Consider the following 17,842-nt stretch of genomic DNA (forward strand, 5'->3'; position numbering starts at 1 on the left):
TTTCTTGTCCTTTTTATTTTATTGAAATTATCGCCAATTCCAAAACACCAGTTTCAACAAAATCGCATTGGTGAAGGCACATGTACTAATGTATCCTTGCTGTAGAAGTTTGCACAGAGCATTCTAACCTAGAAGGTCAAGTGCGTTATTGTTGAAGTTTTTTTGTTTTGTTTTGTGTTGTGTTGTTTGTTTGTTTGTTTTTTTTTTTTTTTGGTATTTATTGTTGACACTTAGCTGTCTAAATCCAACATGGAATTGAGATATTTCACGTGATGGTTAAGAGTACATGAACTGGATTTTCTTTTTGAATTAGCATACCAGCACATGGTAATACTTGGCCCAAATCTGTCATTTGAAAAGGTGTAAATGACAAAAAACAAGGAAACCATGTTATGCCCCCAGTGCAAACTCCTATAATGCATTAGATTTGCTCCTAATTTTGTGACATTTTGGCATGTAGTATCTTACCTGCCAATCCTCAAAGATACCATTGTTATCGAAAAACACAACGCGACTCAAAAGTATCATGCGAGAAAGGGGAAAACTGATCTGTGTCATTCGCTAAGCAACAAACCCAAAGACTAGTGCAAGACGAGTAATACAGTAAATCAGCTATCTTTCGTTTTTTTTCCCCCCATTGGGAAAGATGAAATTTCATTATATAAAATTAAACGAAAAGCTTGGAAGATGAACATGTAACATGTTCCTTTGGAAAACATGTCCAACAATTGAGTTACGAGGGGGGAAGATCTAGTGACGGTAGCTACCAAGGACTTGAAGAAGAAAAAAAACCCCACTAGGGGGAAGTATTGTCGTCGGTTTGGCTGGAAGAAGAGATCGCAACCATGAACCATGTCTGATCAGGGTGGTACCCAGTGGTTGATGCGCTGTCACATCAAATATTGCAGTCTCCATAGGCTAAAGTGGAGAGAGCAGACAAAATGTGTGGGCCTCTGAGATGTTTCATGGCCCAATGAGGAGAGGTGGCAGCGTGTGGGCAGGGGTGGAGGTGGGGGAACCAAGGCTCAGAGCTTCAATCGCGCAGAGTGTTGGGGAGGCTGGCGTTGGTGGTTGTGATCAGAGGCAGTGGTCCCGCAACAAAACAGATAGAAACTAGGAGGGATGGAGAGGAGGAAGGAAGCAGACCTCTTTCCTCTTCTCTCGGCACTCAAAAGAGAGGGAGGAAGGAGAATATCTCACAGAAGAGAGGAGAGGGCTTCCCTCCAGAAACTAGAGAGAGAGAGAGAGAGAGCGGTTGACCTAGTACACGACTATTTAACAACCAATGCAAAATGCCCTTGAGCTCAATAGAGGGCAAAAAATATCGCAAAACAGAAATCCAAGATTCAAGATGATTATTCAGGGAAGGTATCCTATGCAACTTCCTCAACCGATTTGTGGTGCCTTAATGATTCTAGCAGACAATTTTTCTTCCTCACTATCAAAAAAGGAGATACACGTATTTCTCCAGAAGCTCCATTCATGGGGCCAAGAGAATCAAGGAGGACAGAGGCTTAGGAAAGCTCAACACTCGATACTAATAACCGTATCATCATAAAAAGGATGTCTTACTCTTAGAAATGTTCCCATTCAGGAGAGCAATGGATGACAAAATCAGCAGGCTTTCGCATTTTCTGCTGGGTAACAGCTTCCATACATCACTCCCCACCAATGTACAATCAGAAAGCATGAGACCTGCAATTACATATCAAAATTATTGCACTAACAAGTCTGTCAAGTAGTGTATCAAAATCACTGCACCACAAGAACTGAAGCCAACGAGTGTGCGAAGTAGAAACCAAAAGGCACCGTGGCAGAAGTCATAGTAATAATCTGAATATCATTTAGGGGTTAGTAATGACAGTCATATTACGTCATAGTTAATGGGTACAGAGCAGTACTCTGCCTAGCTACAAAGGCTTCCCTCCAATGGCGAACTAGGGCACTACATCTTTTTTGAATGAAGTTCAAGTTCAATTCGATACATTAAATAAATAAATACTGGAACTGTAGGAAACGATTGTGCCAATTTCACATATACTTTTTAGTGGCAATAGAACATTATCCAGCCAGCTCACTGATTGGTGGACGGTCCATGACACTAGATGCTGCCTTTGCATTGCTTTGCAGCAATGGATCAATATCAGGCAATTTAGGAATCTGAGCTAATAGATCAATAGTCCGTCGTAAGAGACGCGCTAGATCCCCTTCATCCATTGCACAGTCCATCATCATTTCCCTCCAAGTTAGCCCAGATGCCCAGGCTTCGACCATACCTGCAAATTGGCTATCCAAACAGCAGGGGATATTTACCCCATGTTTTTCTTGCATTTGCAAAAAGGAGGATCTTTGCTCATCCAAGAACTTGATGACATTGATTACAGTTGTGGAAGGTTCGTATATATAGCTGTTGTTTTTCCAAGGACGAACTTTGATCCCTTCAGAAACTAAACTTGCACAGGCAGCAGCAAGTTGTGCAGGCTTTAGGTCTAGCAGGATTTTATTTCGGAGAACCATTGCAAGCCAAAGTTCATTTTCTCCTCGGATTGCAGATGCAGTTTCACCTAGAGGAAATATTACATGTGTATTGATATCCAAAGCCCTAAGTTCATGAATGACATTGCTGATCTTCAAAAACTCCTTCCAACCAGATGGTTCAATCTGTTCTACTCGATTGGTCAAACGTTTTGATCTAACCTTAAGGCGTTTAATCTTTTCCTCGGTAAACCTGGTCATGTCTATGATTTTTTTATACTCTTTAAAGCCTTCTGTTCGTGTTATCTTTTTCTTCAAACGTGAAACTTTATTTCTTTGTTCCTTGTAACGTTCTACGGCTTCATGGTATGGTTCTGACATTTGTAGCAGCTCATCACTTTCAGAAAGACTATTCAAAACTGGCACATTTAAACTCCAAGACCAGGTCTCTAGAGATCCCTCCATGCGCCATAAACAACCAAGTTCAGAATCAGCAAGCTTCTCCCACTTCATTTCCTCCTTATCAAGAATCATCCTCATAATTTCCCGAGGCAAAGCATCCCCTTGAGCTAGAGCAACATTAGGAAAGCCTGTCCTATATATTGTTTTAACCCACTTTTCTGCAAATAGATACCACATATTGTCCGAACCAAGGGCCACATAATACGATGGTTCAACGTCTGGGCTCATTTCAGGGTCACTATCACTTGACTGTGTCCCAACTCCATTCAATGCAAAAGAATCATCAGCAGAAATCATGTTCTGAAGTTTTGAACCACTGAGTGAGTCAACCTTTCCCAAATAAACAGTAGGGAGAGAGTGCTGAACCCCTTCAGAATCTTTATATTGCAGGCACAAAAAGGGTAAATGTCCATTTTCAAACTCCTTTAAAAGAGGTTTTAGAGCAGAAATTCTCTGGGATTCCATCCTTCTTCGCAGTTCTGTCCGAAGACGTTTTTCTGCCCTCAATTCTTCCTGTAGATCTGCAATCTCCTTGTATGCTACCTCTGATAAAAGCTTCCTGCTCTTTATATCTATGGCATCATCGCTAATTTCTAAAGTCAGCATCTCAATCTCTTTCTCTATTTTAGTAAGCTCCTCTTTTGCAGCAAGCATAACATTGCTGCCAACGTAGTTTCCAAAACTTCGCTCAACTAACTTCCTAGCTTCCTCCAAAGTCCGTCCTGCTTGTATGGCTTTCATGTCAATTGATTCATTAGATCTGCTGGTAACTTTTGCACCTGCAAGAAGATTCAGTACCATACCATACGAAGCAGTAAACTGTGAAACAAGAGGTTCAAGTCCAGCAAATAGAAGCTTGCAGCACTCTTCAGCACCTTCATAAGGAGTCTGAATAAGCACAACATGACCCCTTTCATCAATGCCTCTACGTCCAGCACGCCCAGCCATTTGAAGCAGTTCGTTTGAGCTTAATTGGATTCGCCCACTATCACTCCTCTTGCTGAGGGATGAAATAACAGCTGTCCTAGCAGGCATGTTCATTCCAGCAGCAAGCGTTTCTGTAGCGAAGACAACCTTGACAAGTCCTCGCTGAAACAGATCTTCTATGAACGATTTCCATAATGGCAGACAGCCTGCATGATGTGCAGCAACCCCTTGCAGCAGTCCTTTTAAAGCAGTCTCCCTGACAGCATCAGGATACCTAATGCGGAACCTCTTCAATGCTAGATTGACCTCACTCATCTCACTTTCATTCAAGAGCTTGCTATCATCAAGGTACTGAACAGCTGCATCGCATCCTTTCCTGCTAAAAATAAACCAAATTGCTGGCAGCATGTCCCTTGCCTTAAGGTGCCATAATGTTTCAATAACTTGAGGAACCTGAAAATCAATAATTTACTCCCATAATCAAATTGATTTGTCATTCTTGAGGGAATTTAAAAGTCAGGTAGATAGAGATCATATATTAGAGAATTGATGCAATAAGCCCATACTTGTGAACGTCGAATAGTGTTTATGTCATTCTTTGAAAGAGGAGCATCAGACATGCTATCAATATTGTCATATTTCATGTCACTTCCATGTTTTTTTGAATTTCTTCTTCTAGACCCACCATCCTTGTAAGATTTAACTCCTGAAGCATAAAGTTGTAGATAATTGAGTGACAGCTTCCTGTTCCAATTTAGAGAAAAGAAAATAAAAATGATTGACAATACTAGCTTTCCACCACTGTGTTCAAAGAGTAGGTTGGACAGAGGCGATAACATACAAAATTAATTAATAAAGGAGGGAAAAAAAAAAAAGAACATGTCCTACAGTATACCATATACTCATGGTAAATCTGAACCAAACCTCACACTCTCACCATGAATGTTCAACTGAATAACCATGGCAAAATATATGATACAAGTTATGGCTTGAACAAAGTAATTTGGTTTTCCTAAGTATTAAAAACATGTTTTAAAAAGAAAACGAATCAACTACTGCAACAAAAATACGAACTAGACAATCCTATACAAATCCCCATAAAAAGATTTACTAAAGCAGAGGAGAAAAGAAAGAATAATGGAAAATTAACGCATCCCTACTCTTGCATTAACCTTTAAGAAACTGTAAGTTATATTGAATAAAGTGATATAAGGATCGATTACTAAAAACAATACCTATTCATCCGCGTTCCCTTTTCATCAAGAAGAGGTAACAAAGATGTCTTCATAGAGAAATGCCAAGTCAATGGAACTGGACGCTTTGATGATGTTACCAATTCAGTTCTACCATGAATCTAGAAATATGATTAAAAAATTAGAAAAAGTTGATCCTCTCACAGGTCCATAGATCAGTCATCCCAAAAAAAATCACAAATCGGCAATGGTAAACAAGCAGAAGTGAATGAACACTAATAATTTATGTATTTCCTAAAAACACAAGCCGAATAATGAAATCAGTAAAGACAATTTGATGATACCAGGAGACAGCCAATGATTGCATTAGGGAACTACCAGCAAAAAATGACAAGCCAACACCCAACAAGGTAAAAGAAGACAATTATAAAGATCTCAATGGGTCTTCTATAAAAAATATTTTCTCTAGACATCGAAACTCAAGTTGCTCGCTTCAAATAAAGGAGTGGTAATTATATCATGACTGCAATCTATCAGTTCATAATATTGATATCCTTTGAGAAAAATATAAATAGGTAGTGTGTGTGTGTGTGTGTGTGTGTGTGTGTAACTAACTCCACATGGAAATAAAGTAGGAAAAATAGTGTTCCAAGTATTGCTAAGGCAAAATACTTTCACTGTGCCAAATATTCAAAGAAGATATTCAATCTGCTAGACATGGCTATTTTTTAAAACATCAGTCGGTGACCAAAAAGTTCCACCTTTGCATTTCCCGCCCCAAAACAATCACCATAAATTTATTATCAAACAAACAACAAGCTTGATTCTAAGCGTATGCAAAAAAGTGTGGAAAAAAAAAAATTAACGCCTCCATCTTGCTATCTCAACATGTGCCAACTGGTCTCACTAAAACATTGATAACAATACAAAAGTAAAAGACTAAAGTATATAAAGAAAGCATTATTACAATCCCACAAAATCTGAAATACTAAAAGACTAGGTCAGCTAATAAAAGACAATACCTGACTAATCCAACCAGCAAGCTCGTCAGGATTTGCAACGGTTGCTGACAGGCATATAAGTTGAACTTCTTTTGGGCAATAAATAACCTAAAATATATTGAATACATCATATCTTGAAAAAACGTGATGAAATATTCAGCAATAAAAGAGATCCTGGACAAGAAAATGTACTTACTATCTCTTCCCACACTGTACCGCGAGATATGTCACTTAGATAATGAACTTCATCCAAAATAATCACATCAACATGGAAAAGTCCACCATCAGAAGAAACCATTCCAACACTGCATGTGAAGATATAGTAAACCATCATCCTTTTGATCTCAACTATCAACTTAACCAATTAACGATGTAAGTGAGAGGTGAATATATAAAGGAGGTGTCCCAATAACGTTTTCCTATAGTTTTATGCTAGAAATAGAATGCAATCTGCAACCAGCTACTGGGTCGCAGAAACCATACCATAATATTTTTTTTAATAGCATAAACACAAATCACTGACATCCATGAAAACAAATAGTAAAAAGAAAAATTATCCAGAAAATATGAAAAATTAAATCATTTATCCATATTTTTAAATCACGGGTTAAATTTAATCATTAAATTAATATATTAATACTCTCCTCAAGTATGGGCTCAAACTCTTCCTCAACAATTGAACCCCAACATGTGATAAGATAAGCTATAGAGTCAGAATTTAGTGTTCGAATTCAAAACCTGTAATCCCAAAACCTTTAAGTTGATAGGAAATGTTGAATCTTATGAATATTCCCACGTATATTTCACCATGACATTGCACCATACATACACAGATACACTCACTGCAGCTGCATTCACTAAGTAATTCCCATAAGCTACTGCGATCAGAGTTCAATTTACGATATAATGTACCTCTGATATAACATATTGCGCAAAATCTCCGTAGTCATAATCAAAACCTGAGCATCTTTATTAACTGCAGAATCTCCCGTAAGAAGGCCAACATTGCTGTCTCCAAATGTCTCACTGAGATACCAAGCGTTATTGATACAATGTCATTAAGCACAATCAACAAAGCGTTTAATTTGTTCTATTTAAACCAAATTGAAAAGACTAATATACCGAAATTCGCGAAACTTTTGATTGGATAATGCCTTGAGTGGAGTCGTGTAGAAGATTCGCCTTTGCCTGGCTACTGTGGCTACCGCTGCGGCTTCGGCAATCAAAGTCTTCCCGCTGCTCGTCGGCGCCGAAACCACAACAGATGAGCCTCTCAAGAATGCTTGTATAGCCAAACGCTGCCAAAATAAATTAATTAATCTCAAATAAGCACAAAACCTCAAAATGTCTCAAACTGAATCACTGAAATTTTATACAAAATAATGAAAAAAATAATAATAATAATTGTGATTTGAGAATTTGCAGAGAAGTAAACCTGGAATTTATCGATGCGGAAATCGTATATCGAAGCGAGCTCATCGGCGTCGATGATATCTTCTCCGAACTCCCTGACTTCGTTGCAAAGCCTTTCCGCTCTCTGCCACTTGAACTCCTCCTGCTGAATCGGCGCCTCTTCTGCTGCGGCAATAGAAATTTCGGTTTCGTCGTCGCTCTGGTCGACTCCTTCCGACGCGTCGCCAGATATGTCGTCGTATTCATCGGCAGCCACGTCGTCATCGTCATCATCGTCATCGTCGGCGTCGGAGAGTAGGGGCTCTACGGGGTAGAGTGAACTCGGGGACTTGAATGAGGCGCGGAATTGTGGTGAATGTTGTGAAGCTGGTGTGCGAAATGATCTGGGAGAACAAAACCCTAGGGTTTGCGAAATAGCGAGGGTTTGGGAAAATATAGAGGTTTTGTAAATAGATGAGGTGAGAATGGAAAGTGTGGAAGGGTGTTGAGGTGAGAGGATAGAGAGGGTGTTCATGGCGGGAGAGATTTATCGGGTCTCTTCGGATATACTATATACGGAATATTTTGTTTTGTCCTTGAAAGTGCACCCTGAGGGGATAAAGTGATTCGTCGTCGTTTTAGTATTTCTATTTTTGTTTTTGTTTTTATGTGGGCCATAGGGAGCTAAGATAATTTGGATAGATTTATTTGCTATGTTGTAATTGGTAGAAAACACATTTCACAAGATCCATGTTAAAAAAGCCGACCACCCAATCCGCCCGACGGAATCCGACCAAAATCAGTTGGCTTTCATCTATGGTGTGGGCCAATGGTTAGAAATAGAAATCAAAGGTCAGGTGAAGGAGGCGGGTGAGCACGCCGCGTGCAATTTTTTTTTTTTTTTTTTTGTATTAAAATATTAAAAAAAAAAATTTCTTTACGGCGTGCTTAACCTGTATCACGGCCCGAAGGAGGCAATATCCGGCCATCTCCAAGGGCAGCATCTCTCATAAAGCCCGATCTCAAATTCTCTTTTGGAAACCAAAACAAGCAAGCCATGGCTTTGGAAGTTCAAGGAAAAAACTTCCTAATCTCCGTGGCCTTCCAATCTCTGATAACTTGGCGGACATTACTATTTGACAAAATGAAGAAGAGATTGCGAGGGGAATCGACTAACCGCGATTCGATACTCATTGATGTTGGTGCAATTTGGCATGCACTGGCCTTATTGTTGCAATTTTTCTTATGAAATTTTTCTGAATAATTGAATAATGATGGATAATGATGGATGATAATTGATTGTGTTAAGATGAAAGTTGAAGGAAATTGTAGTGAATTGTATGGATTGAAATTTGAGAAAAACATATTGTGTTGTTTTGAAGACAACCTAGCTGTAAAGAACCGAACACAAATTGATCAACTTTATCCACATTCCCTATAATGAAAAGTGTTATGGAACTAAACAAATGAACCCATAAATTTTTAAAAATTGATGTGGCAAATATTTTTAAATTAAAAAAATGCAATTCCCTCTCATTTGTCTGTCACTCACAATCTACCACGTCAGTTTGAAAATTTGTCTAAGTTTATTTGTTTTGTTCCCTAGCACTTCCCCCTTACAATTGCACACGTAGACGTTTTATAATTATTTGTTACAACTAAAATGGGTCACAACTTACTATTCATCTGGCCCATTTGTAACACATACACACAGTTCAGTTATAAAATGCACATCTACTAAATATGTCCCCTATTATTGAATGTTATATGCCATTATTTTTATTTCATTTTATTATTTTTAAGTTTATGTATTTTTGAAATTATCTAATGATCTATTCTAAAATTAATGGTAATTTTAAAAATCACATGAACCTTTTGAGATAAAAGAAAAATAAAAATATAGTATATAACATTACTTAATTGAATAATATTATTATTTACATTCGTTTTATTATATCGGTAATTGGTTGATATGACGTTTTTAAAGAAGTTTACAGTGACAATCACTTATATATATATATACTTAAAACACGTAATATCAGACGATATGACACATGTAATAAATGAATGTGAAGTGTAGTATTACTCACTATTATTATACCCATTTCGGTGGCATATTGTGCCTACTACCTACCTCCACAAGCACACAATGTTACATTTGTCATAACTAATAATATCATACAAGGAAAAAAATAAAGGATTTGGCTTAGATGCTAACAAATTTACAACATCAATGGTTCACTCACTATCTTTCTCGTGAAAAACTTTTGAATTAATTATGATCTAACCATCAAAAACACAACTACATCGCAAAAAATGAAGTCCACAAAACAGATTATGAAACTACATGCTAAAAAAAAGACTATGAAATTACATAAAAACCAAAATATAACACAACTATAGACGTGACTCATATGCATGATATGCATAAATAACTTAGTTGCTAGGAACAAATATCCAAATAAAGCTTAAATAACTTTTTAAAACAGCTTAATTAACATATTTCTACATGTGCCCACACGATGAATATATCCTAAATAATGTATTCGGTATAACATAACTAATTTCTCAAACAAAAAAACAAAGAAGAAGCAATGTTCAAGTTTTATACATCAACTATTTTATATTGTAACAACACGTAGTATTAAAAAGTTTGATAACATAATTAAAATTGATTACTTATTGAATATCAAATTCAGTTCTAAATTAGTCCAAATAAACCTCCACTAAATCCAGAGAACTCAAATTGATTGCTACAAGGATCACATTGCACTCCTAATTTTAGTATCAATTCCTTATATTCTGTAAACTATATCAATTAAATTCGGTTTTTTTTTTTTTTTTTTGCCTGTGGTAGAAATTGGTTGGTATTCGCATGAAGAAAATAGGTGAAGACAGAAGTCTCATAAATGAGGTCTAAAACTTGTTCAAATGAGTTTTTTGGGTGAATTTCATGAGGAGTCTTGACATTTGGTTAGCGTCCAAATAACTTGTCTAAAATTGAGAGCAAATAAGAGAATCAAGGCATTTGATCGATGACACAATTGCTCCTTGTTGGAACAAATAGTAAGTTCAAGATGATCGGTTGGAAGGCCAGTGAGTTTAAGATGATCGGTTGGAAGGCCGGTGGGAGCTCGTTAGACTGAAATTGATAAATACTCAAATGTTGAATAAAATTTTAAGAAAAAATTGTGATTTGTGTTTTTTTTTTTTTTTGTAAAAAAAAAAAATAAAATTTGCATCCCACTACACATATGAGTAATGCTACAAGAATCAAGGCATTTGATCGATGACACAATTGCTCCTTGTTGGAACAAATAGTAAGTTCAAGACGATTGGTTGGAAGGCCAGTGAGTTTAAGATGATCGGTTGGAAGGCCGGTAGGAGCTCGTTAGACTGAAATTGATAAATACTCAAATGTTGAATAAAATTTTAAGAAAAAATTGTGATTTGTGTTTTTTTTTTAAAAAAAAAAAAAATTTGCATCCCACTACACATATGAGTAATGCTACAAGTTTCCTTTGTGTTTATACAAAAATAATATAACTCTTAAAATCATCATTGAATTTATAATTAATCATTATTAAATTTTAATTAAATGATTATTTTAAAAAGTACATTATTTTTTAAAATTATTTAAGAGGGTTAAGAATAACATAACCCATCACATATACTGTACACCCTTTCGGGTAGGTAGGTGAGAGTGCTGTTTGTCAGGGTTGTAATAAGTGACAATCTAATCAAATGGTCCAAATGGACCACCTCCTATTATTTTATTGCAAACTAAAGAATATATGAATTCGAATGCTGCACCTACCCGCCATGCGCTGCACATTTGTTGTTACTTACGATTCCATGCGCTATAGTATTATAGTAGTCAATATTCGGCTGTGATAGTGACTTATTTGTAATAAAGAGCCAGAAGCCCGAAGCCTGAAGGCAGCATTGATCTTTCGTTTTTCTTTTCCCTCTTATTTTGTTTTTCCAATATTCCAGCGACCTTTCTTATATTCCTTTTAAGCATGAAGTTTGTACTATTTTTGTAAAATAAACAAAAAATAGACCTCCCACTTCCACTGAGAATAGGATTTTCTAACTTTTAAATGAAATGGCGATGGGCAACCTTTTTTGGTTAAAATTGAATGTTGTATAAGCCGTTAAATGATGAATAATGTGATATCATATATTCTATTAAATATATTAAAACAGAATTATGATAAATAAATTAGACATTTTAAGAAATAAAATCATTTCCATTTTAAGGGATATAGAAAAAAAAATTATTTTACCATCAATATTTTATTTTGTATCATATAACGGTGTATATTGCAATGTCATATCATTTAAACATTTTAAATTTTGTGACGATATATTTATTATGTGATATTATATTTTGAAGAGTATTTTGTACTTTAAATTTTTTATTAATATATATAATTTGAGAACGTATAAATATTAAAACAAAAATTTCAACTATCTTGTCAAATGTCAATACATAATTAAAAAAATAATGATAGTAGGAAGAGTAGTCAAACCTAATAACTTGCTAGAAAATACTTCATAAATCAGAAAAGAAAATTCGAGCCATTTCTCGTACTTTTCGGTCCGCCATTCCCTTTTTGCCTCGAGTCACCACCCACTCTCCCCCACCAAAGCCCCAAAGCCCCTCACAAATCTCCGCTCACCGGCCAGAACGATCCGACGGTCGAGATGGCCCTATTGCACTTAACATCATCCTCATCTCGATCCAATCTCCTGAAGCCCATCTCCGCCGCTTTATCCTACTCCCCATCTCTCCGCCGTTCGATCTCCTCCTCTGCAGCCGATGACAGCAGAACCTTCACAATCGAGACCTCCTTGCCCTTCACCGCGCACCAGTGCAACCCGCCTTCGCGCTCCGTGGACACCAACCCGAAGGAGCTCCTCACCTTCTTCCGCGACATGGCGACGATGCGGCGCATGGAGATCGCAGCGGACTCGCTCTACAAGGCCAAGCTGATCCGCGGTTTCTGCCATCTCTACGACGGCCAAGAAGCTGTGGCGGTGGGAATGGAGGCCTCGATCACAAAGAAGGATAGTATCATCACTGCTTACCGCGACCACTGCACGTTCCTCGGCCGCGGCGGTACCCTTCTCGAGATCTTCTCCGAGCTCATGGGACGCCAGGCCGGCTGCTCCAAAGGAAAGGGAGGCTCTATGCACTTCTACAAGAAGGAGGCTGGGTTTTACGGCGGTCACGGCATCGTCGGGGCTCAAGTGCCGCTAGGTTGTGGCTTGGCCTTCGCGCAGAAGTACTCCAAGGACGGGACGGTGTCGTTCGCGTTGTACGGTGACGGTGCTGCGAATCAGGGACAGTTGTTCGAGGCCTTGAACATTTCCGCGCTTTGGGATCTGCCGGTGATTTTGGTCTGCGAGAACAATCATTGTAAGGAAATGATAGATTTAGGGTTAAATTGAGTTTAGTTGAAATTTGAGTTTTTGTTTATTCGTTTTATGGTTTTGTTTTTGCTGTGTGATTTTGATTTGGATTTGTTTGGTTATTGCAGATGGTATGGGAACGGCGGAGTGGAGAGCAGCGAAGAGTCCCTCCTACTACAAGCGTGGGGATTATGTTCCTGGGTTGAAGGCGAGTTTAATTCACGTTCTTTTCAATTATTGTATTTGATTTTGGATATTGACTTCTAGTTATGCTTATGTTGTTACTGTTTTTTTTGTTTTGCTAGTTTCAGATGATTTTTGTGATAAGTGAAAAATGTTCTGTTGTCTAGGAAGTAACTGTGTGGTATAAAATATCAGATCACCATGGTGTTAATAGTATGAGTGTTTTCAGAGTTTGCGGATTATGTGTTTCAAGCAGGAGACAAATTTCCTTCAAACTAGTTTGGAGGAAATTTTCTTCAACCTACTCTAATAAGTGACAAGTGTCCTTCAACATTTTTGGGTTTCTAAAAAATTAATGTTTGAGTTCCTAGATTAGTGAAATGACAATAAATGACTCTTAAAATATTAAAGAAAATATGTAAGAGATAACACTTGTCACTTATTAGAGTAGGTTGAAGAAAATTTCCTCCAAACAAATTTGGAGGAAATTTTTGTTCTTCAAAGCCCCAGTGACTATTTAGTTTTTGGTATTCAATACAGTGATACGTGATTTATCTTTGAATAATCCGTTAGAAGCTGATAAAGTCTATGCAATTCTGTATTCCTCTTCATAAATATGTTGATCGTTTTAGTGGCTGAGCCTGTTGTGTGACATCAGTTCTCTCTCAACTGTTTTTCTTGGAGCCCCATTTATTGTTTTGGTGAGACCAATGCAAGGATGTGAATGTTTTTGACTCATCGTCCAAGTGTTGTGGCTCACTCATGGGAATGTTTTATGGATTGTGAATTTTGGTGCATTTTAGATGTAGTTAGGCTGCTTTAACATTGAATATGAATGACTCTAAAGTGCTTATAAGTTGCATGTTCAACCTTAAGATACCATATGCAACTTAAACTAGGATTCAGTGAAAATGGCTCGTGGAATCTAACATTATGTGTTGAATACTTTTCTGTTTTGTTAATGTTGGGAGATTTTGAGTGAGCGTTTGACTAGCTTTCTTCAACCCCCACCCCAATCTTCGTGGGGTTGTCTAAGGGATATAAATTCAAGGCTCTTGTTTCCTCTCTGCTGAATTTGCTGGCTCTGTATAGATTTTGGAGGGTTGCTCTCTTGTGTGACATATAATTGGCCTTCTCATCTGTCTTATTATGGTTATTTTTCTTCATGACCCTTCCCCCCCAACCCCCCCCAATTGATGCTTTTATCCCCTTTCTCTTTTTGTTGGAATCAAAGTGTGGTAGTCCTGGAGCACTAAATCCTGATTGGAAAGCTTTACATTTTGATGTGCATTTTCTTTCTTCAATAAAACGTTGCAAACATCCAGTCAGTATAAATTGCACTTTATGCAGTATTTAACAGCTTATGTTAGCTGATTTTATATATGTTATACACTGGTTCAGAGATTGAAGCTAGAGGATTAACCTTCGAAGAATAAGAATTATTTAAGATACTGCAGATCTAAGATTTATAGGGGTCCTGTGGTGAGTGCATGAATCTATGAATTATTTAAGATACTGATTGATAGAGTGAATCTATGAAGTATGCTTACTATATTATATTTTGTATATCTGTTCTGAATTTTTTGGTCATTTTGGAGTTGTTCCTTTGAGTACAACGAGGTTGGGTTGAATCAAATATTGCTATTGGTTGTTAAATAATTTTATACTTGTAACAGGTAGATGGCATGGATGTCCTTGCTGTGAAACAGGCGTGCAAATTTGCCAAGGAGCACGCTTTGAAGAATGGGCCCATTGTGAGTTTTTCTTCACGTGTTCTGCTATTATGTTCTTTCAAAGTTCCTTTTGGAAACTATTATTCATAGGAACGACGAGTACTCAACAAACACTATTACTTGGGGCAGATGTAGCACAATTGAATGGTATATATGGAAAAAAAGATAATGCTCAAGATAATCTTGATCCAACTTCTTGGGACAGGCTACACAAATCCTTCTCTGCTATTCTGCTAAATCTGAAACCTATTTGTATATTTAGTTGTAGGATAATAAATTGGTTCGAGTTTAGCCCGACATATGCCTGTTCAGTTTGAAAACATCTTTTTTGATTGCCCTTGCCTGATTCAACAAGATATGGTGTCCTATGACTCAATAGATTCTCTTCGTTCTCAAGTTCATATTTCCGATGTATGAGCTAAGAAATCAAATACTGCTGGATAAACTCTGTGATTAGCATCCCTTGTAGGAAGGCTTCTCATCGGTACTTCAACTTTATTCTTGTGGCTTGGCTGCTAGAATGCAGAACATTTAATTTGTTAGGAGTTGTGGACTCTGTTGAATATCTTTTACCTGATCTTGATTGAGGTTTGAAGGGAGGTGATGCCAATTATTTGTGCCAGTAGAATTTATTTCCTTGAAAGATAATTTGGGAAGCTACTGAAGAGCCAAAAATTCTGCAGCCTTTATGTTTAAGAGATGCCTTTGCAGCTTTGTTTTAGTAGAGGAGAGAAAGTGTGATTCTTCGGGAATGGATTCTGGGATTTGGGGCATTTGATCCAAGCAATAGACTAGTGTTGCATGGGGCAAACACTGCAATTTGTTGAGTCATTAAGGCCTGGGTTTAGGACTTTGTAAGTTTGGGCTGGATGCACCTTGAACTTTTAAGGGCTTGGTTGGGCTTCATTTTAGATCACCAATTGGAAAAGATATGGTTTCATTTGCTCATTCATCAAATTACTGCATTCTGCTCCTAATACAAAGTTGAATACTTGTTCCCGACTTTAGTAGGCTTCTATTTGCACTTCTACTAGTGATGGAAAATGATGGTTATGCGCTTAATAAAATAAAATGCCATTATATAAACTTGGCTTAGAAGTGAAAGTTGATGCATGAATTTTTATTTTAATTAAGCAATATTTAGTTCCTTTCTACAGACTTATTAACTGATTCATTTTTCATGATGCTGGTGTCAGATTCTTGAAATGGACACTTACAGGTACCATGGTCATTCCATGTCTGATCCTGGAAGCACATACCGCACTCGCGACGAGATTTCTGGTGTGAGACAGGTTGATCCTTGCTTAACACTATTTCCCTTGATGGAAACATCTGTTTATTTTATTTAGAAGGATTCCTATCTTAGAGTTCTTTTTTGGTCAATCTGATTCTAGGAGCGTGATCCAGTTGAAAGAGTAAGAAAGCTGGTATTATCTCATGATCTAGCTACTGAAAAGGAGCTAAAGGTAATTTATGACACTTGACTTCGTACTTGAATTTGCATGATTGGGATTCAATGTTTTGATTTTGGTTTGGTGTGAAAATTTCCATGATTGGGTTTAGATGCAATTTTTTAATTTCCCCTTTTCTTCATCATCATCATACTTGATGTTTGGGATATTCCTGACAGGCATTGTCTTCCTGGAAGTATACTCTGAATTCATGATGAAGTTATAAATTTGGATATAATGATTGAACAGAACTGAATAAAATTTTTGTCCCTCTGCAGGATTTGGAGAAGGAAATAAGAAAACAAGTTGATGAAGCCATTGCTCAAGCCAAGGTAAGAAGCATGACTGCAGTTGTACTTTTGAAATTGTTTTGCAGTTCTTGTTCCTATTTGTAGCTTGCGTACTCTTTATCTTTTGCAATTTATAGAGATACATTATTGAGTATTTTCAAACAGCTGATGGTGATTTATTTTTTTCAATCCTTCCAATATTTCCAGGAAAGTCCAATGCCGGAACCTTCTGAACTATTTTCCAATGTGTATGCCAAAGGATTAGGAGTTGAGGTACTTTTTCTTTCCACCATTTCTATTTATTTTTTGTTGTCAATGTCTTCAATGTTATTGTTCCTGGTTTCTTCCATTTTAAGACCTTAATATCGAAAACAATCACTTAATGCAATGAGGTATCAGCTTTACAAATTGGCTGCTGGATCATGCATTTATGGATGAAGCTATAGATTCACACCTGATTAAACTTTTTGTGCGTTGTGATGTTGATTTTTCTAATTTCGGTTGCAGGCTTTTGGACCAGATAGGAAAGAACTCAGAGCTGTGCTTCCATAATTTGACATTTATGTTGGAGGTTGCCAAAACCCCTAGGAACAATAAGAGGTTTGAGTGAAGATGGTCATCTCATCTTGGTTTTTGAATTTCATTCCTTGTTTTGTATAGGAAACTGATTCTTGTAGCTATGTGGCAGAATTGTTACATTCTGACTACTTTTTTGGGGGAGCCTACAATCTGATATTTCTGTGATTGATTTTAATATTTTCGTGCTCCAGAATATCTGAATATAAACATTTAAGGATGAGGAGTTTTTCCTGCGCAACTCCCCTTATTTCTGTTAATTGTTAATTGCTAGAGTTGTGGGTTTGTTTTCTTGCTAGTTGCCTCCTATATGTACAAGTGGACATCCTGTATTCGCATTTTTTTAATAAAAGAAAAGGTATTTGACATTTTTCATACTAGTTTTCTTTCTCCTTGGGGGATGTCTTCATAGTATGACGTGTTTGTGGTATACGGGATGTTGACCCAAAACTGATTTGATGATGCAATAAAATAAAATCTTATTCTGTGTATCTAATGGTATTGGTTCCGATGGGTTTTAAGCAATAGTTAGTTTTTGGCGAAGGGGTTCGATCCTCTAGCCACAAGGGTGTGGATGTAGGTGGTTTGGACCTGGATCCTCTCCATGATCCATTTAGTTATTTTCAGGGGGTAATTTTGTAATTTTACATTTAAAAAAAAAATACAAAAATACAAAAATACCTCCTAAAAATAACTAAATGGATCCCGAAATGGAGGATCCTTCTCCAGGTGGTTCGATGC

General features: G+C 37.1%; 2 protein-coding genes across 2 annotated transcripts; one reads left to right on the top strand and one right to left on the bottom strand.

Annotated features, from left to right (window-relative positions):
• Positions 1–1,816: 1,816 nt before the first annotated feature.
• On the bottom strand, positions 1,817–7,985 carry LOC132177092 (DExH-box ATP-dependent RNA helicase DExH15 chloroplastic). The gene is made up of 8 exons (XM_059589310.1): positions 7,494–7,985; positions 7,181–7,356; positions 6,971–7,084; positions 6,255–6,363; positions 6,080–6,166; positions 5,100–5,218; positions 4,431–4,608; positions 1,817–4,317 (listed from the first exon to the last, which is right to left on the bottom strand). The coding sequence occupies exons 1-8, from the start codon at positions 7,983–7,985 to the stop codon at positions 2,062–2,064; spliced, it is 3,531 nt and encodes a 1,176-aa protein (XP_059445293.1). The 3' UTR covers positions 1,817–2,061.
• Positions 7,986–12,010: 4,025 nt separating this feature from the next.
• Positions 12,011–17,361, top strand: LOC132177093 (pyruvate dehydrogenase E1 component subunit alpha-1, mitochondrial). The gene is made up of 8 exons (XM_059589311.1): positions 12,011–12,875; positions 12,997–13,076; positions 14,728–14,805; positions 15,981–16,076; positions 16,179–16,250; positions 16,514–16,567; positions 16,733–16,798; positions 17,033–17,361. Exons 1-8 carry the CDS (start codon positions 12,161–12,163, stop codon positions 17,075–17,077), a joined length of 1,206 nt encoding a protein of 401 aa, XP_059445294.1. The 5' UTR covers positions 12,011–12,160; the 3' UTR covers positions 17,078–17,361.
• The last annotated feature ends 481 nt before the right edge of the window (positions 17,362–17,842 follow it).

Source organism: Corylus avellana, chromosome ca4 (genome assembly GCF_901000735.1).
Source record: "Corylus avellana chromosome ca4, CavTom2PMs-1.0".
Taxonomy (NCBI): domain Eukaryota; kingdom Viridiplantae; phylum Streptophyta; class Magnoliopsida; order Fagales; family Betulaceae; genus Corylus; species Corylus avellana.

What these genes read in the sequence shown, in the direction of transcription:
- LOC132177092 (XM_059589310.1), bottom strand. Translation starts at nt 7,985, where the DNA reads ATGAACACCCTCTCTATCCTCTCACCTCAACACCCTTCCACACTTTCC. An exon ending in AAGGGAACGCGGATGAATAG is followed by an intron (nt 4,609 to 5,099) that starts GTATTGTTTTTA and finishes AAATTGGAACAG; the next exon opens with GAAGCTGTCACTCAATTATC. An exon ending in ACACTATTCGACGTTCACAA is followed by an intron (nt 4,318 to 4,430) that starts GTATGGGCTTAT and finishes ATTGATTTTCAG; the next exon opens with GTTCCTCAAGTTATTGAAAC.
- LOC132177093 (XM_059589311.1), top strand. Translation starts at nt 12,161, where the DNA reads ATGGCCCTATTGCACTTAACATCATCCTCATCTCGATCCAATCTCCTG. An exon ending in ATTATGTTCCTGGGTTGAAG is followed by an intron (nt 13,077 to 14,727) that starts GCGAGTTTAATT and finishes TACTTGTAACAG; the next exon opens with GTAGATGGCATGGATGTCCT. An exon ending in AGATTTCTGGTGTGAGACAG is followed by an intron (nt 16,077 to 16,178) that starts GTTGATCCTTGC and finishes ATCTGATTCTAG; the next exon opens with GAGCGTGATCCAGTTGAAAG.